We start from the raw sequence: 21,748 nt of genomic DNA, 5'->3' as shown, positions 1-21,748 counted from the left end.
GATTTGCTGAACTAAAGACCTAGCTAGTTACAGATTGTTGATGGAGGGAGGAAGCGTGGAACCCTTGGGAGAGACACCTCTAGGTCTTAGATCTGCGTGCAAGCCCTCCTGGAGATGGCTGGAGGAGAGCTGGCACCACGTCTCACCTCAATGTTGCCACATTCGAGAGCCAAGCTGAACCGAGTCTTCTCGTCTTTCACAAAATGGAGTGCAACTTCAGGGTAGCCCTTCTTCTGGAGGTAGGCGATGATGGACTGGCCCACCAGCTTGGCGTTCCGCACCATGTGGAGCACCTGGAACAGGAGGCGGGGGACAAATGAGGGCGCAGTCACGTATTTAGGGAATAAATTCTAGGTTAGCACAATGGCTATCACACGTGGCAGGCGGTAAGGAGATCTGGAGGGAAAGAGGCGCAGCTCAATGTGTGGTGGCACTGAAAAAGGAAACTCAGTGCTATGATGTGCATGTCCCCTGGTAAAATTCCTGTTAGGAATTGTTTTCATAGGAGAACTGTAAATTAATTCCGGTTATATGTTCCAGAGGGAGAGACTTGCCTGTAAATTATTGGGAAATTAAGATTTTCTTATGGTGTTTGCAAACAGCTTATCAAGTATTCTAAGGTTTAAGGCTTAAGAGGAACGTTTCAATTTTGTAAGCTGAATCTTTATATGCCTTTGTTCGTTCTTTAATGTGTATGTTGTATTTGAAAAATAATTTTATAAATGAATTCAAGTGCCTCCCTTCAGGCTGCACCTCTCGGCCTCCTGAGAGCATCTCGCAGGCTTCTGCTGTCCCAGCAGTGTCCTTACGTTTCTATGGCAAGAAGAGGAAGCAAGTCCTGCCTGCTCATAACAAAGATGGCAAGGAGGTAGAGAGAGATACAGTCGCCACCCTCCACGGTTGCTGTACAGAGATGGGAGGCAACGCAAGAGACGGGTCGTTTGAGAAGACCCCTCCTCTCCCCCGCTGGGCACGGATGGCAAGAGGAAGCAGGCAGCACGCACCTCGTCATACTTCCGGTTGATGAGAGCCAGCTTGAACTTGAACTCTGTCGGGTCAATGGTCAGGACTCGGGGGCGGCATTCGCGATCCAGGCAGTAGACATTGTTCCCCTTCACCCGCGTCACGTAGATAGGCAAGTCCAGGGTGCGGATGATCCCGTGGTCTCTAGATGGGGAATGCGGAAGCAGGAGTTGTGGGGGGGTGTCAGGGACTGGACCGAGGAGGAATGGTGGGAGACCCCCCCTTTTTCTGAACCTTCCCAAGGGCAGGAGGACAGTATTGATTTAGAACAGCGGTTTGCAGAGGAGCATAGTCCAGAGGGGAAAAGCTAGGAAATACTGGGTGAGGAACAGCTAGAAGAGGAAATGCCAAGAGAGAGAGAGACAGCTGGCAGATTGTGTCCTTGGACAGCATTCCTGACCCCCCTTCGCCTAAGAAAGTGATAGAACAAAAAGCGCAACGGCAACAAGCTCAAATTACCCAACATAGGAGTGACATAGATTAATGGGGATGGAGGGGGTGCACCTTTACTGGGAGCAACGCCATTTTTTAGAGAGATATGCATTCTCTCACTGTGATTATTAAAGAACTTATCTAGTACGAACGCTCCTTTCGTTTTATCTGCTTATTTACTGCCACTGGGGGAAGGATCCAATTCCCCGAAGCCTGACAGGGGGAATGGGCAGAAAATGGGGACCTCCCTTTAAATTTACAAGATTGAAAGTGGGGGGGGGGGAGGACACTTTCTGCTACTGGATAAGCTTTGGAACTTTATAGTAAAACTGATTTAATATAATGATTGAGCTCTAACTAAGCTTTGCTTCTACTAGGGACTGGAAAGGGAGAGGAAGGGCACTCGAGCTCCATGATCTTTACATCCATGAGCCATCCTCCTTGGCAAACTCCTTCCAGATCTTGGTCTCTGCCATTTCTGTTCACTCAGGTCAGCTTTGTTTATAAGAGCGCAAGAAGAGCCTGCTGGATGCCCGTGGGGAGACTTTCAAGCAGGATCTGAGCACAAGAGCACAGTCCCCCTCCTGCAAATGTTCCCAGCAACTGGTCTTCAGAAGCATTACTGCCCGACTATAGAGGCAGAGCACAGCCATTATGGCTAGTAGCTGCTGAGTCACACTTAACACCATGCCACGGTTAAAACAAATCGAGGTTTACAAGCCAACAACAAACCATGGCTCCAGATCATGGTCTGTTGGGCAGTAAACATACCACTGGAGAAGGCTCAGATGATCTAACAAGCCATGGTTTAACAAACTGCATGCATGTCTCTCTTTAAAAAGCAAGTGCAGGCTTCCTCTCAAGACCAGGCGCTAACAAGGATTTTAATGCTGTTACTAAATCCTACTGGGGACTGGCTGCACACCAGCTTTTTAGAGCCTTGAGAGAACTCCTGTTTTGCAGCTATGATGCAGAGTACTTTGTCCCTGGGAAGCTTGTGTTGTTGTTGTTAATGAGCATATCAGGTTTTCCCTGTCTGCACAGTGCTAATTCATGTATCTTCAAAACACAGGTATGGCTGCTGAAAAAGCAGGCCCAAAAGCAACTTCAGGAGAGGAGGAGTTGCTTTGGCTTATGCTTCAGAGGCCAGTGATCAAAGTAAAAATAAGTGCCACTTTTGTTTACCACCATCCTGGATAGCATTTTTGGAAGCGCCATCATCTTGATAATTGATATTCTGCTGGACACCACAGTCCATTCACGCTGCCAGCTTACCCGGTGGTGACGGCATATTTGATGTGGTTGCTTGTGGTGTAGATGAAGACCCCGCTCTCATCCCAGGCGCCGCTCTTGACCCGGATGTTCTCATGGATGTTACAAAGCGACTCCAGCTTCCTGTTGCAAATCATGATGGCTGGAAAGGCAGAGCAGAGGAGAGATGTCATGCTCAAGAGGGCTTACTCCTAAGTAACCCCAACTGAAACAAATCCAAAGTACAGGGCATTGGGACGGTGTAGTGCCTAGGCTGGGAGGTCCTGATTCAAATCCCCATTCAGCTGTGAAGCTCAGGGGGCAGGTGTGGGCCAGCCAGTCTCTCTCAGTCTAACCTGTCTCCAAAGGTTGCTTTGGAGCAGGGAGAAGGAGAGATTCCCATATCTGCAGCAGTGAGCTTCTTGGAGGAAGGAAAAGGAGACAAATGGGGATCATTCCTGTTAATGGCTCTTCTCTTCACTCAGTCAAGGTTTGCCATTGCAAGCTCCTCAGGGCAGGGACCCCATTCATTCTTTCCTCCCACCCCTTAAAGCAACATGGGTAACTAACAAAGAACAGAAAGATGCCAACATGATTTTCTGTGATAAAAAAAAAAAAGGGTGCAGATTTGCTGGCCTACCAGCAAACCCATTTGAAACTACAGTGATTAAGAGAAAACCCAACATGTAAACTTGTGGGGAAAGAGCCTTAAATGAATGCACCACCCAGCCCTAAAGTTATGTATGGCACTTTAACTCCCCTCTGTCCCTCTGCCCCACTCCACACACACACACACACACACACACAAAGAGAAGAATAATTTTAAAAAGTAGCTTACAGTCAAAAGCAAAACATTGGGGGAAGATGAGGAAGCTGCAAAATAGAGCAATCACTGATACAAAAGCCTTGGGCCTTGCTGTCAAGACACCTGTGAGGCCTCTTCTTACCGTGCTTTGCCAGGAGAGCCACGTGGGACATGTCAGCCGACCAGATGACGTACTTCACCTTGGAGATCTTGACAGAGGCCAGAGTCCTGCAGGAAGGGAGCAGCCCCCAGTCCATGAAGTCACACCAGGACACGCCACCTTCCCTTCTTCCCCATTTGCCCACTATTCGAACGTAGGAGAAGCAGCAATCATTTGGCGGGGGTGGTGTGGGGTGGTGAGGTAGTACCATGGGCAGAAAAAGGCTTCAGCCTACGGACCATGTGAGACTTATGCCGAATCTGCCTCAACTGGCCCACAGAAACCAGCTCTTCTCCTTTCTCTAGGGCAGCTCTCGGGGAATCCCTGGTGGCCAAGAACACCCCCAGATACGCTACAATATGCACATTATCTGTGGTATCTTAAGGAAACCTGGCAGCTGAAAGGCACTCACAGAAAAAATCTTCAAGTGTTTGGTAAGGATCAGCAACTGGAAGCCTCTGGGCCAAATCTGGCCAGGTGCTTCTACTCCCCCATCCAGAGAGAAGGAAATCAGAGGGTTCTACAATTACAGCCTTGGGCTTCCGTATCAAAGTGACAAAGCTGGTAAAGGTCGTTGCCCACCTGGGGTTTGTCCGATGGCCTCCACCACCACCACCCCAGGTCAGAGGTCATCTGCTGCTGAAGGTTCTTACCGTTTCTGCTGCACATCAAAGAGGGTGATGGAATCAGCATCTCTCAGCAGCAAGTTCCCAGTCCCAGCGTAAAAAATCTCATCGCAGTTGGGAACCTGGACCTTCTTGGTGATCTCATTTTTCAGGTTCTTGATCAGAATCTGCCATTTCAGCAGGCAGGCAAGAGACGGCAAAAATCAGGGAGAGGAGGGAAGAGGGAAATCAGGCACATGAAAGCGAAATCCAGAAGAACAAGACTCGTCGCTGGCTCAGGACCTCACACAGAGCACAGAGCTGCTCAGCACCTTTGCTTGCTACTCAGTGTTGCCTTGTCCCTTCTCATTTTAATCTGCCACATAACCTGACAATGGCTTGCAGGGATAGCTCACAATCAAGAGAGTGGCAGGGGGGAGAGAGAGAAACAGAGAGCAACAGTGCAGTGTAGTGGCTGAGACTAAGCTGCGGAGCAGAATCTCGGCTGACATGAATTGCCTCAGGGGACTTGGCCAAGCCATAAATTCTCTCAGGCTCACCATATGCAACACGGAGAATAGCGTTCCTGTCAGGGAACAACTGCACCTTCCAGAAAGAGCATTTCTGTTCCGATAGGATTTCCCAGCTTGATGGATGGGTCTCTACCACGAGTGCCCACGTGTTAGGACTTCCGCCTTGCGTTAAACGTATTTGCTCTCTTTGTGTTTTTAACCGTTTTTAATCATCTTACGTGTAAAATTATCTCGAAACAATGGCTTAGAAAGTAACTAATGAATTAATAATAATAATAATAATAATAGTAATAATAATAATGCACAGGACTTCTTTGATTTTCATCCTCTCTTCCTAAATCAACGTTTCTCTATCAGGATTCCATGAAACTTGTGGAAGTTCCAAGCTCAGGCAGGAGAAGCCGAGGCTCATGGGAAGGAAAGCAAGGCTTGATGGGACAGGCAGAGCGTTTCATACGAAGCTTATGCCGAATCAGACCCTCAGTCATCCTAGCTCAGTATTTTATCAACACTGACTGGCAGCAGCTCTCCAGGGTTTCAGAAAGGGAGTCTCTCCCAGCCCTCCCTGGAGATGCCACTGGGGAATGAACCTCAGACCTTCTGCATGCCAGGCACATGTCCTGCCGCTGAGCTATGTGGTTCTCCCCACTCACCGAGTGCATCCGATCCAAGACAGCAAAGCGGTTCCGAGCTACCCACACAGCTGTCAGCCCAGAGGAGCGTTTCCCTTCAGGAGCTGGGGGTGGGGTGGAATAATAAATGACAGGCATTAAGTCATATACCGCTGGCTCTGCTCCAGCTCTGCTCCTGCAGATCAGCTGCTCTCTCCCTACCCCGTGACTCCCATTTAACCTCAGGCTACATGTAAGATCCAGGCCCTCCTCCTCTCTGCCTCTGAAACATACTTTTGGATTCTCAAAGTGGCCACTGGAGGAGCCAAGCAGTTGCTGGGGGAACTGGCGCCACGACTGGCTGGCAAAGGAGGAAGCAGCCATCCCGGCTGACACGCCACTATGTCACGCTAATGAGCTATGCCTCTGCAGCCAAACAAAGCAAGCGCCGAGGGTCCTGTAGCCAGCATAGGCCCCTCCCTTGCCTCTGCTTCCAGCAGCTGTTGCCTCGCACTGAAGCACAAAGCAACGAGTGTCAAGAGAAGAAGCCTCTCTGGGAAAGAACTGCACACAGTGAGGCATCTGGGCCGCTTCAGATATGCAGGCGAGGCCACCAAAGATACAGGGCTCAGCGCTTCCTGCAGCCAAAGGGCAGTACCGTATTTTTTGCTCCATAAAACACACTTTTTTCCTCCTAAAAAGTAATGGGAAATGTGTGTGCATCTTATGGAGTGAATGCAGGCTGCGCAGCTATCTCTGAAGCCAGCACAGCAAGAGAGAGAGCTGCGCAGCGCCTCTTGTTCTGCTGGCTTCCCAGCGAAGCGGGAGGAGGGACGGAGGGCAGCCCGTCAGTCCCTTCTCCCACCTCCCAGAAAAGCCAGCAAAAGCTGCTCTATCTTTAAAGAGCCGTGCCGAGTGATCATGTCTGCGGCTCTTGCTGGCTTTTCTTGTTTTCCTTCGCCTTATAGGTGCGCCTTATGGCCAGGTGCGTCTTATAGAGCGAAAAATACGGTATATAAATAAAATAAATAAAAGTAAGAAAATTTGCATCAACAGCCATGTAGATCAGGGGTGTGGAGCTTCTGGCCCTCCAGATGTTGCTGAACTATGACTTCCATCACCTCTGAACATTGACCATGCTGGGTGGGCTTGATGGGAACTGGAGTCCAATAACAGCTGGAAGGCCTTCCCTAGTGCAGATGACAAAAAAAACCCCAACACACTGGGAACTGCACCTTCTCAACATTATCAAGTGTACTCGTTAAAACAGACCAGAATGTCTCAAGCTCAGATCTCTCCTCACTCAGCAGTCTTTTAGGCTAGCTGCCTCAGTCTTCCTGCCCCCATAGTTGTTGTTGTTGTTTTATTTATACCCCATCCATCTGGCTGGGTGTCCCAGCCATAATAAAATGCCAAATGTTAAAGACTTCCTGGTACAGGGCTGCCTTCAGGTGTCTTCTAGAAGTTGTGCAGCTCTTTATCTCCTTGACATCTGATGGAAGGGCGTTCCACAGGGAGGATGCCACTACCGAGAAGGCCCTCTGCCTGATTCCCTATAACTTCATTTCTCTCAGTGAGCAAACCTCCAGAAGGCCCTTGGAGCTGGACCTCAGTGTCCAGGCTGAACGATGGGGGTGGAGATGCTCCTTCAGGTATACCATTCCGTCAGTTATACGGGGGATAAGTATACTGGGCCCTCTTTGCGTGGTAACTGCAAATAACTGCAAATTATCCAACAGTTCCCCACTTGATGATTTTGGTGGTAATGCACATAATCAAAAAGGGAAAGGCCACAAGAATATACCAGTACTGCCTTCATGTTTGGAAAGCACAGTAGGAAACAAATTTTCCTCTTTTTGCCATCACACAAAGTGGAAAGAAGAACCGTAACACTCTTACCGCTATGAAAATGGTGAGGAAACAGGGCAGCCCAAATATTTGCTTGCAAGAGCTACCAACATTGCGGGATATAAGAGCGAGAATCGAAAGCGCCCCAGAGCCCTGGGTGCCAGAAGGAGCTCAGCTCACAGCAAGGCTGGAACGTAACTAGCAGAATTTCTGTGTCTCGGAACGAGGGGAGGTAACATCGCCTTTATAGCAAATGGTGCCTGGCAGCCACGCAGAGCCCATAAATCTGCTAATGCGGGAGGCTGGCCTGGCTCATGCATCACTGGAACTCGCTCCGGGAGCTTTTACTGCCGTGACGTCAGAGGCAGGGGAGACCCAGCTGGAACTTCAACTCCCAAGTGGAACGAGAGGCACTCGGAAGGAAGAAGTTCCAGCGGCACATTTTGATGGGCAGATTACACGCCTGGTCTGGAATTGGCCAAGAGGGAGAGAACGAGCACTGGGCACTTGTACAGCTACTTTGGAAGCAGAGAGGCCTGCCTGGGACGGAGCTGTTTTGCTAGGAGATCCATCACGACAGGCAAGCCAGTGAGGCGGCCTGCTGGGCACAGAGGCAGGATGGATAGTTTCTAATAACTGATTTATAAAAAATATATTTGCAACCGTAAAAGCGAGGGGGACAAACATGAATTTTTCAAGTCAAAAGAACCTGCCAAGAGCATGTGGGCTCCGCAGGAATGGTGGAGAAGGAACCCAGTTGTGATTTTCAGAGGGCGGGGGAAGGCGGTGGAGGCCGGGAGGAACAGATGCAAAGCTCACCATCAGGATTCTGGGAATCAGCATCCTTGGGAATGGTGTACAGGTCGTAGGTGCTGTTCTCCAGATTACTGGCTCTCTGTGGAGAGGAAGAATTCTACATGTCAGTCCAGCTCTCTCAGGACTAGGATTTCTTTCAACTGTGCTTGTTTCTTTTACTTGGCAATTGCGCTCCAGCATTTGGCACTAGCCTGCAGGTCAAGCCCAAGGGAAGCCCCACATAGAGCGCACTGCAGTAATCCAGATTTAGCAATCTAGAATTAGGCAAAGATCTATCCGTGGGCATTAAGCCACAAAGGCAATAGACTACCTCTGAATCTGGAGGATCCATATCTGCAACCACAAGCTGGGGGGGGGGGCAGGGTTTTTTTTGCCTCCCTGGAGGTATCTGGTTTGGTTACTGTGGGAAGTAAGGATACTGGACTGGAAGGGATCCTTTTGTCCAAGGCAAGTAGCAGGTTCCTTGGGCAGCCGCCCTGTTCTTCCACTTTCTGAAAAGGTGGACATGCACATCGCCCCTGCGGGACTGAGCCCCACAAGTGGCAAGGCCTCAAAACGAGCCCCCAAACCCCTTAGCAAAGGGTGATTGATGGGAAGTTTTGCTTCTGCACATGATGTTTAGTTCACATTGAGTTCATGAAACATCGTACTGACCTGTTCTTAATGCATGGTTGACCACATCTACGGAATGCGATAGTTATGTTCTTTTAAGTCTTGCTATATCAATCACTAGTAATAGTTTAATAAGGAGGTTTTCATGCCTGTCCAGTTCTGTGTTCCCTTTCCCAACCTTTAATCTACTGGTGATTAATGCCTATATGCAACCCTTGCATTCTATTTGTGTTAACCAATCAGCAACAAGCACATATGTGGCAATGCTGTAATATTCAATAAAAGGGACTCCCCGAGACATGCTCGGGAGATGCCTCCCATATGACACTTGTCATTCGTCTGTCGTTTATCTCAACCCAACAGGTGATGAAGTCACAGGGCTTGCGGAACTCCAGGTTAGCTTCAGCTTACCGTGCAGAGGAGGACGGCGTTCTCTGCAGGGTTGTAGGACATGTTGAACACAGGGAACTTGGAGCCGCTGAGGAGGAGGAAAGTAACAAATGAGGAAAGCAGGGAGAACACAAATAGTAGCTGGCCTGTGTCACAGCTCTGGCTTAAAGCAGCAGCCCCACTGACGCAGAAGGAAAGGACCCCCATGACCCCCCCAAAAAAAGGTCCTGGGATGCAAGGTGCTCTGCTGGTTGTCTGCCTCCATGGTTAGGAGGTGGTAATGCTTCTGAACAACAGTAGCTGGTAACCACAGTGAGAGAGAGAGAGCCAGTGTGGTGTAGTGGTTAAGAGTGGTAGACTTGTAATCTGGGGAACCGGGTTCGCGTCTCCGCTCCTCCACATGCAGCTGCTGGGTGACCTTGGGCTAGTCACACTTCTTTGAAGTCTCTCAGCCCCACTCACCTCACAGAGTGTTTGTTGTGGGGGAGGAAGGGAAAGGAGATTGTTAGCCGCTCTGAGACTCCTTTGGGTAGTGATAAAGAGGGATATCAAATCCAAACTCCTCCTCCTCCTCCTCCTCCTCTCGTGTTCGGGGTCCTGCTTGCCGGTTTCCCAACAAAGGCAGCTGGCTGACCTCTGTGAGAACAGGATGCTGGACTTGATGGGCCACTGGCGTGATCCAGCAGGTTCTTATGGTGTTCTTGTGTACAAGCAGCGCATGCAGCCTTCTCCGCCCACAAGAAGCACAAAACAACCACCTAGCAACAGTGGTGGAAGGCATTGAGCGGAAGAGGACCTCCTCACCTTCTCAGCTGCATTACGGCAACATCTTTGGAGCTGTTGAAGTCCAGCTGTCGCAGGAAGCGGTCCTTCACGTAGTAGAGCATGTTGCCATGCACAGCGTATGCTGGTCGCTCGCGCTCCAGCTTGAAGACAATCATGCCGCCATCGTGTCCTGGAGACCGGAGAGAGAGAGGCAGCCGTGTTAAGACTTCTGCAGCCAACGCTACAAGCAGACTCACGGCACCTTGTGGGGGGGGGGAGAGGCAAAATAGCATGCCCTCCAGGCTGAAGGGTCACAGCTCAAGGATGGAGCACCTGCCATGTACGCGGAAGGTCAGAGGTTTAATCCCTGGTGTGGAAACAGATTATACCTTATACAGTGGTACCTCGGGTTAAGAACTTAATTCGTTCCAGAGATCTGTTGTTTACCTGAAACTGTTCTTAATCTGAGGTACCACTTTAGCTAATGGGGCCTCCTGCTGCCACCACGCAATTTCTGTTCTCATCCTGAAGTAAAGTTCTTAACCCGAGGTACTATTTCTGGGTTAGCAGAGTCTGTAACCTGAAGCATCTGTAACCCGAGGTACCACTGTACCAAGCCAGACTCTAGCTCAGTATTGTCTGCAATGCCTGGCAGTGGCTCTACAGAATTCTAGGCAGGAGACTGACCAAAGCCTAGCTGGAGATGCCAGGGATTGAATCCGGGGACCTTCCGTTTGCAAGGCAGACACTCTTCCCTATGGCATCTCAAGGTGGGGCTAGGAGAAGCCCCAGCAGCTATTGTCTCAGTGGTGGCCCTGCACCTTTGAGCTCTTCCCCATCCGAGGCAGGAATGTTAAGCTTTTGGCACCAGCTGAAAACCTGGCTATCTTGGGAGCTTAGTGCCAGGATGAATGTTTATTTTATTGGTGCTTTTTGTTTTGTTTTGCAACAACAGCACAACAAAAACAAAGCAGCTGCAGGGCCCCAATCCAGATCAGGTGCCCATGCAGGTTTCCGCCTGAAAATTTGCCTTGCTATTTGACACCCCCCCCCCGAATGCTGTTTGCAGAGAGTGGAAGCTATGCGAACAATGTGCAGTCAGAAGGGAGAGCTTTTCAACAGGAAATCCAGTACCAGGGCCCAATCGGGAATGAGAGCACGTTCCAGATCAAGGTTCCACAGCAGCTTATTCTCTCCAAAGACCAACGCAGCCAGGTTAAGTGTATTCATTAGAACACTTGACTGTTTTGCAAGCAAAGGCATATTGAAGCACCTTTAAAGGAGAAGGTGCAAGATGCTTCAAAGGGCACTTTCCAGGTATCCCTGTGTTCCTCTTTTAAACCTCTGACATTGGGTTTAAAGCATGGGAAGACCTGCAAAGCCACAAGAGGGATGCAGGTGGGTGGGTGACCCCACTCACACATCAATCATGAGATGTTATAATAATGGCATGTGACTAACAGATCATAAGCCCCACCCACCTGTCAAATTTGGCCTGTGAGGCCAAGCTTGATAAAAGATCTGGCCCCTGAAGCAAAAGATTCCCCCAGCCCTGGACTGGACACTGCCAACTTGTTAGATACATGAACTGCTTTCCATGAACTGATCCTCTGCACTTCATGGCATTTTGACCCCATTTTCTTTAAAATTATAGTTAATCTGCCAACTGCAGAGACCATTTTGTGCATGCCATGACATGGGCTTGAAATCACAAAAGCAGGTGCCACCATAAATCTGTTTGCCTTTTGGGTGACAGAGATCCTTTTTTGCCATCTAGTGAAAACTTATCATCAAATCCAGAGTGTCTTCAAGAACAGATCCCATTACCTGCAGCAAAGAGGTTGAGGTTGGGGTGAGCTGCCAGCACCCAAAAGCGGTCGTGATCCCTGCGGAAAGTCTGGACTCCCGTGCTGGGAAAGGGAGAATGAAAAACAGAGGCAGACTAATTAACACAAAACAGCTGGACTGCTTTATTCAATTGATAGCCTCAAAGCAGCTATTTTCCTAACAGAGGGGTAGGGAACCTCTGGCCTGCAAACTAAATGTGGCCAACACCATCCAAAAGTTTACTAACACTCCTTCCTCACCTGACCCCAAGATCTGGTGGCTCTGAGTTTTGGATCCCTCCATCACACAGCGGAACGGCCAGAGGTCAGTGGCAGGGCTTCTGCCTTGTGAGCAGGAGGCCCCAGGGTTCAATCCCCAATGGCATCTCCAGACAGGGCTGGGGAAAAGCTCCCTGCTTAAACTGTGGGGAGCCACTGCAGACAAAATTGATTAGATGGACTGATAGCCTGACTTTCTATAAGGCAGCTTCCTGTGTATTCCAGCCAGGCACTTGGCATTCCAGAGCGTATTCTTTTAAATAGTGCAGGGCCCAATATCCCGAGATCAGGAAGGGCAGGCAGGATGGTGCACTTACCGCTTAGACATATCCCAGACACGGATGCTCTTGTCCTCAGAGTTGCTGAGGATGAGTTCCTGGCGGGGGTGAAACACGGCGCAAGAGACGTTGTTGTAATGTCCGCGGCAGGTGTCTACCTCCCAGGCTTTCGACTCTAAGGATAAGAAGGCTGGTGATCACGAACCACTTCCTTGGCAGAGAGGTCAGGGAAATGAGACCCTCCCCTCGAGCTTGTAGAGCAACTCTACAAGGTCCTACATAGGGAATTGGTCCTGATAGTTGCCTAGAGCAGTTCTGGTGCCAAGCCTTTTGAGGTGCTTATTGTTTTTACCCTTTTAATGCATTTATATCCAAGCTGGGATTCAAGGTGGCTTACAACAATTAAAAACAACATTACAAAATAAGTCATGAGCACAAATGAGTTAAAAGCTAAAATGCAGTTAATGGTTAAAATGCAGAACACATTTGGAGCCAGCAATTAAAACACAGTTTGCCCCAACGGCAGCCCAGTGGTCGACAGTGCCTGTAACTTAGTTTTCAGAGGCCTTGGCCTTCTGGCAGAAGGATAACAACCAAAGGCCATCACTTCCAGGCTCTGCTTGCCTGCCTCCCAAGGAAGCTCAAGGCAGACGGACTTTTGAACTGGGCCGGCAAGGCATTCCTAAGGCTTCTGCAATCTTCTACTGCAGCTTGGCATACGTTTGCCCGCTTTCTTCCCTTAACGTACTAGAGAAGCGATTCCTTCCTGTGCTGGGCTCATTTCTAAACAGCTATCAATGCTGGATCAGGTTCCCACCCTGCAGCCAAGGTTCCTTCTCTTAAGTGCCCAGCCAGCCTAGCAGCATGTGTGGCTGGTCCTTGCTCTTGCAACCTGGCTCCGTGGATGGAGGAAGGAAGAGGACGCGCTTACCGTTCATCCGCCAGATCTTGACTTGCCGATCATCAGCCCCCGAAACTATGAGGGGCATGGTGGGGTGGAAAGCGGCCCAGTTCACACCACGGTCGTGCCCCTATGAGAAGAAGGGAACTAACCTCAGGCTGAGGCTGGCATTTTGGGAAGTGGCAACATACAGTGGCCACACGTGCCAGTCAATGGGACGTGAGGAGTAGAGTTGCTGTAGCTGCCGCCCCCTGCCTGCTAATCCAAAGGGACCCACTCCATCCCTACAGTCAGAAGGGGCTAATATGGCCCTGCCTCTCTGCTCCTCCCTCAGCAAAAACTGCTTTACAATCTGGGCCCAGGGGAGAGGGAACGACTGCAACTGCCTCCTCCCTGGTCTTCTGCAGTCACCCCTGAGCCCTCTCACCTTTCCCCAGAATTCAGCCATCAAAACCATCCATCTTTCCATGGACCACATAATGCCCTCGACTCCAGGTACCGGGCTTTGCGTCTTGCCCAATCCACGGTGAGCTCCTTACCTTTAAAGCTCTCCACTTCTCCATCCTAGGACCCTGTTATTTCCCCACCTAGAGTTTCGCTTGTCCAACTCCACCCACACTTGACCAACCCAAGATTTCTTTCTTACTCCCTCAAACTTCCCTGCCCTTTCACCCTTGCCTCCGCTTATATGTCCAGAACCACCTTCCAGAACACCCCTTTGAGGTCACCTCTCTAACTTCAAATCCTTCCTTCAAACACCCACCCTGCTTTTCCCCCAAAGCCTTTGCCATAACCTTTCAGTATCCAAATGGTTAAGTTCAAGAACCGCAACAGACGCGAACTCTTCCCCCTGCCTGCTCCCTACTTCATCTCCCATCCTGCTTCTGGTATTGTTCCCCCAGAGCTGAATTTTAGACCACACGCTTCTCAGGGCAGGGTGCTATGCTCTTAATACTTTGCACATGGGTGGCATCATATAAACAATGGTTTGCAATAGGCTTGATCCCCGAAGCAAGGATCTTTCTTGCAATCCAGCTCTGGAGGTTGCAGGTCTTCCTGCTCCTTGTTGCAGAATTACTCAGGGTAGGGTCCAAAGTCCCTGCCAACAGCTGCTTGTGTTCTGAGCAGTTTAAAATAGCAGATATGCAAAGGTGCCTCCCCCATCCACCCCCTGCCCAGGCCAGGAGTACCTCAAGGACGTGCTTCACCACTGCATCAGTGGTGCCAAAGAGATCTACTCCAGTGATTCCCCTAACGTCCGACTCCACGGCTCCCGGGGAGAGGTTCTTCTTCCTCAGGCCTTCACGAAAGGTGAGAGTGAAGAGAGCAGGGGCAGAACATGAGGTTAGTGAGAGGATGCTGCAAAATTCAGAGACAGGCTGTTTATATAAATGGAAGACATAAACGGGTGAAATGGAACAGAGAGAAAAGGGACCACGGGTTATTTTCATTCCCTACACACATCTACTAGAACAATGCACAGTTGGAAGCGATTTCTACATTTCTTTGCAGTTCACTAGGGAAACTGAGACGCCTTTGCAATCAGGAAGCAAAAAATCACCAGGCTAGGAATACTGCCGCTGCTGAGTTACTTGGTTGAAGGCCAAAGAGAAATGGGGGGGGGGAAAGTTAATTGGTACCTAGTATATTGGATCTGAAGCATTCTGGCCTCTTATTTGAAATACAGATTTTACTGTTAAAAGCTATCAAGTTCACATAACCAGGCGGGCACTTTCAACAAAGAACCTGACGCAATGGGCTGAGATCCAGGAAGGTCTAGGCTCAGACAGGAGCCTCCTTGAGTCGAGAGTGGAAGGAACCACCTGCACGCCTGATCCAGGAGATACTGAAACATCTGGGGCTTCAAGGAGATGGCAAAGGAACTGAACAACAGATGGAAAATTTTTGGAGAAGCTACACAAATCCAGAGGGAAAGGAGGACACTCACAGAATGAACCAGCTATTTAATGCTGCGGGGGAGAGAGTGAGGTGTTTGTGTGAGAGACAGGCAGACAGATGTACAAGAGCTGTGGGTATTAATGTGGTCTGCAGAGCAGTTAGACAGCCTGGTCATGCGAAGGTACTGTCTGGCTCCCGGGTAGTTGGGTACGGTTAAAGGGGACTCTGAAAGCTCAGGCAAGAACTGAAGAACAAGCATCACCCTCGGAGCATTAGACCACCCTGGACGCAGCTCACAGCACTCCCAACACATTAGGAAGTCTAGCACCATCATGCTTCTAGGGCTTTTCCAGAACTCCCCAGCCCAGCCTTTTGCTGCCTGGAACCTCAACAAGGCTCAACCTTTTAAGAACAAATAGTGCCCCTGGCAAGGAACGGTTAGGAAATTGCTGTGCAACATTAACTCTTGTTAAGCCCTCCCTTCCTGCCATCCATGTCAAGGTTCAGCTTCCACCTGGATTAAAAGGGTGCAGGGAGGAAAAAAGGGAGTTATTTCAGAAACACCCCCGACAGGTTATTGTTAGTATCAAGAGCAGGGAAACTTCAGTTACAACGCAGCTTTTTCATGCATTTTAATACAGCAACCAGAATCCAGACCCAAACTGGCTCCTTTCACTCACTCTCTCAGCAGGAACAAGGGGGACCCTGCACTCAGTTCCCCTGGAAACCCACCCATATGGTTGATATGATTGTCTGTTTTCTCCAAGAAGTGCAGCAAATCCACAGCATCCCACTAATTATCAGGAGAGTTTGGGATGAGGCTACCAATCACTATAAACCCAGGATGAAATTTCCATTGTTGAAATGTAAGGAACAAGAATTAGCACAGGGAGGTGGTGAAAGACATTCCAGGTTCCAATTGTGCTTGGCCAGCTCACTAGGTGGATTTAAGACAAGCTATGGACCTATCTGCATCACGGGGACAATTCTGGCCTACGGTTGTTGTGCAGGTGACACTCTCTTCGTCCAAGCACTTTGCTCTCTAACTGGCATTTTGAGAGAGGATGACAACCAGTAGTGGTAATTAACTCAACATTTCCAGATCTGTAAAGATGTTGAAAAAGTTTACGGATCTTCCAAACAACCAGTTTGGAATCCTGCTGAGAGAGTCTGTGAACGTAGCAGCAAGGGTGTTGGCAGAAGAGATTACAAAGCTCTCCCTGTCAGTAGCCAGGAAGCAGCAATCCTCTCCCCTCCCCTCCCCACAGCTGGGTCATGTCTGAATGTGTGCTACGAAACTCCAGCAGCCCACCCAGCTGAAAACTGCAGTTGAGAAAGCGGCAAGTCTATTGTGCACTCACGAGGGGAGGGGTCCTTGCCCCCAGTTTTCATGTTCCACACTCCCACCTCCTCAGGCTCCCTCTTTTGCAACCAGGGCATGACTCTCCCTAGCTCAAAGAATTCTGCAAAGAATCCCTTGTCAATGGCCGGAGTGATGGAAGTTGCAGTTCAGCAACAGCTGGAGCACCAAAAGTTCATCATACTTGCTCTACAGGTTCACTTTCCAGAGGGCTTCCAGGAGCTAGACCCCAAGGCCTGCAGCTTCACTGGAGCACGATCCTTCCTCCATGAGCACCCAGGTGCCTTGGCTCCTTTGCTCTGGCCCAGAGGCCCATCATATGGGCCTGCTCCCTCCCAAATTGTGTGGTGCTGTTTCCACCAGATCAAGAATGGATTCTTAGAACTTGGGGCCCAATGAGATCCAATGCACTACAGAAATTGGGGGAAGAGCATTATTCCATCGTGCATCCAATTAAACTGATACCATGACACACAATTCTCTGATGGAATTTGCTGCTGGAAGATGACATGAGGGCTGCAGCCATAGATGTATTTAAACAGGGATTCGGCAGCCATAGTGAAGGAAGAGACATCTATCAGCAGCTACTGGCCATGTTAACTAAACTGAATCCCAGTTGCTGGCATCAAAAGTGGAAGAGGGCAGTTGGGAGAGGGCTTCTCAGAGGCTAGCTGCAGAGTAATTTCCTAGAGGTATTTGATTGGTTGGACAACTCTGATCAAACGCAGAGCCCCAAGGTTCATGGCTCCTTCCACGTAGTGCTGATATGCTAGTTGCACATTTACACCCAGCACAGGGGTTTCCTGCACTTCTCAACTGCTGCTAACAGCTGAGGAGCCACAAACTGATGCCAAGTGTGCGGAGTGGGCAGTTTCTACCCAAAATTAAAATGAAATCAAGCAAAACAGAGGGAAACACAGTGCCAGGATCTCCTGTGGTTTCACGGCACCTTCTGCAAAGCAGAGCTGGTGCCATAGGAATGGGGCTGGACTCTAATTACTCATCTGCACTGCCAGGATGGTCTACGATTAACTTCTCTCTTGTGCTCCGCTTTCAACAACTGCAGTTTTGACCGCAGTGCTGCTGCTGGACAGCCCCCTCGACCTGGGCAGCTCACCAGAAATATCCCAAACGCGCACAGTCTGATCCAAGCTGGCTGATACCACTAGGTCCTCCGAAGGGTGAAACTGAGCGCACATCACGTAATGGTTGTGTCCAGTCAGCACACTAGGAAGAAGGCAAGGAAGAGAGGGAAACACTTATGAGTAGTTCCTCTGAGTATTCAGGATCAAAGTCATTCATTCAACAAGATGGCAGGGAGCAATTTATTTAGAAAATTCATGAGCCATCCCTTCAGCATAAATCTCTTGCAAAGGGCTGAGAATGGATGTCAGGGGCCAGATGCCCTTTTGCGCCGTTTCTGACAAGGCCAGAAAAACAACAGCATTTCTTGGCTTTCCAGATCTCCACACTCTCAGCTATCTGCAATGTACTAAGTGAGGAAATTCACTTCAAGCAGCAGGTGTCAAACATGAGATCTGCTATCCACCTTCCACCTACAAACTCCCAGGAGAATCACGTTCAAAGGAAGAGGCTTGGTGAGAACTCCAGTCACGCTTCTCACTCTCAGCTTATTGATTCTTTATTTTTAATTATTAAGTGTTATTATTAATTTTATTACTTGCCCTTTACCATCAAGCCCCATGGCGAGTTACAGGAATTTAAAATTCAGAATTAGAAACAGTTAAAACATATCGCATTCACAATAGGCTGGTTTCTGAAACACATAATTCAGGTAGCATATTTTGTTGCATTTTGATCCCACCCTTCCTTCAAGGAGCCTGGGGTAGCTGATGCAGTTCTCCTCCCTCCTCCTCCTAACAACCCTGCAATGTAAGTTAGGCCAAGAGACAGCACACTCAGAAAGCACCCAGTGGGTTCCAAAGATGAGCAGTTCCAGCCTGACACTAACCACTATGCCTGCCTTATGAGGCTACTGCATTTCTGAGAAAGTGTACCTGAAATCCTCTGAACGCTTAGAAAATGCTATATAAATAATATGACGACAACATGTTTTTATAAATTGTGCAATTTCACCTATGAATTGAAGAATACAAGGCCGAGGGGTTGCTTTCAATAAAAGTGCTTGGGAACCACAAACAAAAGACATCTGAATGAAGAAATATGTTTTGGTTACCAAACACAGGTTCTGGACTGCCAGTTCCAAACCCGAATGGTTTGATCATCAGAAGCACTCAGGATCCAAGGGTATTCCTACGAACAAAAAACAAAGACACATATCCCTTTCTTTTCTTTCTGCTGCATACTGCTTTCATTAAAAAGGCAGCAAAGATACTTTGCAGAGCTGCTGCCCCAGTGCTGTTTTAGGGCCTTCAGACCTAAAGGCCTGTAGAGCAGCAAAACAGGATCTTGGCAGGAAAAAGCAAAACAGGCAGGACTGGGAGCGTCTTGCTGGACTCACATGATGGAAGAATGTGGTGCGGATGTAATCCAAGTGGCCCAACAAGGTGAAGAGACAGCGACGCAGCTTGTAATTCCAGACCTGAAAGTCAGACATGACAGGGTGTATACATCAGACAGCTGAGCACTCCAGATTCCCCCACAATCATCACATATGGCAACTTTAAACATATTCACCCGTCTGTGCTAAGACTACTGCTAAATGAGCTTTCTGCCCAGCTATGGCTCTGTCCTGGGTCTCTCCAAAGAAAACAAAGTAAGAGTAAGGGCTATAGGGCTCATCAAGTCCAGCACACTACTTCTGCCTGCTGTCAGTCATATCCCACTGAGGAGCCCCAAAGTGGGGTTGTCTTCAGCACTTGGCAGTCAGAGATATACTGCCACTGCCCACGTAGGCACTATTGCACTGCCATGGCTAATAGCTTTTGAAAGATTTCTCCTCGTGCTGACTTCTTGCAAGAGGGTGAAGAGATCCTCGTTACCTTAATTTTGTAGTCGTCCCCTCCAGACACGAAGAGTGGCTGCTGCTTGTGGAAATCAATCCCTCTGACAGGGCCTAGAAACACACACATACAAAAGACCGTGTAAATATTTCCCCATTTCTGGTACTTATTAAACAGGAGTACTCAATAGATTTTTGTCCATTCCAGTTGGCTACTCTGATTTCTTCTCCCAGTCCCTTCCCTGTCCCAGTCCCTTCTCCTGTCAATGAGAAAGAGTTCTTCCTTGACTCACCACTGGGATTCCATAGCCCCAAACCATACTGCGCCTCCAGCCGACTCTTAGTTGCTTTAGCAGCAACAGCAGCTGCAAGACCCCACAGTGACTCTCTTGTCCTCTACACACACACACACCTTCCCTGGGACTGAGATCCAACAGCCTGCTGGGGGGTTTGTGTGAGGTTGATGGACTGCAATTGGGACTACTTTTAGCCCATGTTTCTTGCAAACCCCACTCAAGAAAGATCCAATTTTCATGAACTCCCACCTTGCAACTTTATACTGCAGCTTCTGTTACAAAAATTCCACCACAGCACTTAAAAACAAATATGCACTCCCCCCCCACCCCCAATATAGCTCCAAGTTCATAGGATAACATGAACAGGAACAAAATAAAGGAAAGAAGTTAATTCAGAGGATGAGCCTCTCTGCATATAAAAAGGTGACAGACAAAGGCCTATATAGGTTTAAGTTAAATTTGCTTTGAAGTGTTGCAGCAAAACATGTCAAAAAACCTTCATACAGGTAATTGAACATCCACTTGCCTGTTTGAGATTATCGGATCCACTTGTATTTATGCTTCTACTCACATCATGATTTGCAGCAAGCTGTGCAATAAAGCACCATAGGTGCCCACATTTTTCAGGCAAGAGATCCTGCATATATGTGAACGTTGTAAGGGGGCTCCACTTACCATCATGTTCATCAAATTTGTCAATGAGTGTACACATCCGGTAGTCCCAGAGCTGGATTACTCCATTGTGCAGACTTGTTAAGATCCAAGGCCGCTTAGGGTGAAAGCTCAGCCCTGGGAAGGAAAAGGGGGAAGGATGGTTTTAATGTATTTTTAATCTTTGTTGGAAGCCGCCCAGAGTGGCTGGGGAAGCCCAGCCAGATGGGCGGGGTACAAATAATAAATTATTATTATTATTATTGACAACATATTTGTTCTTATTATTTTTGCTGTCTACATTCCATGCAGTCAGCCAGCAAAATATTTAACATCCAGTGAAAAGTTGAACCTGTCTCCTGGGTCACATTCAAATCCACTAACCATTACACCACACTGACTCCGAGGCTCCCCCATCTCTGGTGGGTAACTGTCAAAGTCTAGCAGATACGCCACAATGCCTCGACCCCAAATTTCAGATGCATATGGATCTACATGACCCAATGATATATGAAGAAAACTTAAGTCCCTGTTTTATGGCATATATTAAAGTATCTGGACATGAAAAGAACTATATATTAGCAGGTAACTCTGTTCACGTACACACCCTTTAATATTACTCGCTATGCAAACTCACATAAACATATATACATACATACATACATGTGCGTGTGTGTGTGTGTGTGTGTGTGTATATATATATATATATATATATATATATATATATATAAAAAGAAGAAGAGTTTGGATTTGATATCCCGCTTTATCACTACCCTAAGGAGTCTCAAAGCGGCTAACATTCTCCTTTCCCTTCCTGCCCCACAACAAACACTCTGTGAGGTGAGTGGGGCTGAGAGACTTCAGAGAAGTGTGACTGGCCCAAGGTCACCCAGCAGCTGCATGTGGAGGAGCGGGGAAGCAAACCCGGTTCCCCAGATTGCAAGACTACCGCTCTTAACCACTACACCACACTGGCTCTCAGATGTGACAAGAGATGTGATTTGTAGATGTAATTTCTCCCTCTCTCACGCACACACAAACGTGCTAACATCCCCGTTATCTACCAAGAACGCAAGAAGTTGCACTTGTAACCTTCACAACTTTCGCACTGATTCCCCGAGGCGGAAAAACCCTCTGCCCCAGTGGCAATCCCATGCAGATCTACTCGGAAGCAAGCCCCGCTATTCTTAACGGGGGCAGTTCACACGTAAGCGTAAGGCTACGACCGTGCGCGCACTAATCTGGGAGCAAAGCAGCAGGGCTTACTCCCGAGTACACCTGAGCAACGCTAAGGAGTCGGGCCCTCCTCCCCCTCCCCGGGTACCTTTGACGCGGGCCGACTTAGTCTCGAACTTGGTGAGCATCTTCGGGCCTCCGCGCCCCGAAGCAGAAGCGACAACCTGACCAGCCTCCACGTCACCGCAAGCCAACTCAGCACTTCCGCTTCCGGCTAGGAAACCATAGATTACAGACGGAAATGGGGA

The 21,748-nt window shown here is 48.8% G+C and overlaps 1 protein-coding gene across 1 annotated transcript in view; it reads right to left on the bottom strand.

The window, feature by feature from the left end:
• The window catches only part of COPA (COPI coat complex subunit alpha), a 33,615-nt gene extending 11,934 nt beyond the window's left edge, over positions 1-21,681 (bottom strand). Inside the window, exons 1-19 of the mRNA XM_053369152.1 lie at positions 21,589-21,681; positions 20,289-20,402; positions 19,358-19,431; positions 18,877-18,957; positions 18,592-18,668; positions 17,512-17,621; positions 14,326-14,435; positions 13,166-13,265; positions 12,274-12,409; positions 11,679-11,761; positions 9,891-10,041; positions 9,108-9,174; positions 8,088-8,163; positions 5,463-5,545; positions 4,325-4,464; positions 3,654-3,739; positions 2,731-2,869; positions 1,005-1,167; positions 147-293 (exon numbers count right to left, since the gene is read on the bottom strand). Of these exons, the coding sequence (XP_053225127.1) occupies positions 147-293; positions 1,005-1,167; positions 2,731-2,869; positions 3,654-3,739; positions 4,325-4,464; positions 5,463-5,545; positions 8,088-8,163; positions 9,108-9,174; positions 9,891-10,041; positions 11,679-11,761; positions 12,274-12,409; positions 13,166-13,265; positions 14,326-14,435; positions 17,512-17,621; positions 18,592-18,668; positions 18,877-18,957; positions 19,358-19,431; positions 20,289-20,402; positions 21,589-21,628 (1,977 nt within the window). The 5' untranslated portion in view covers positions 21,629-21,681. The remainder of the gene's footprint in view (positions 1-146; positions 294-1,004; positions 1,168-2,730; positions 2,870-3,653; positions 3,740-4,324; positions 4,465-5,462; positions 5,546-8,087; positions 8,164-9,107; positions 9,175-9,890; positions 10,042-11,678; positions 11,762-12,273; positions 12,410-13,165; positions 13,266-14,325; positions 14,436-17,511; positions 17,622-18,591; positions 18,669-18,876; positions 18,958-19,357; positions 19,432-20,288; positions 20,403-21,588) is intronic.
• Positions 21,682-21,748: the final 67 nt, after the last annotated feature.

Source organism: Podarcis raffonei, chromosome 16 (genome assembly GCF_027172205.1).
Source record: "Podarcis raffonei isolate rPodRaf1 chromosome 16, rPodRaf1.pri, whole genome shotgun sequence".
In the NCBI taxonomy this organism is placed as follows: Eukaryota; Metazoa; Chordata; class Lepidosauria; order Squamata; family Lacertidae; genus Podarcis; species Podarcis raffonei.
The sequence above is the reverse complement of the archived record's forward strand: the minus strand, read 5'-3'. Positions and strand labels throughout refer to the sequence as shown.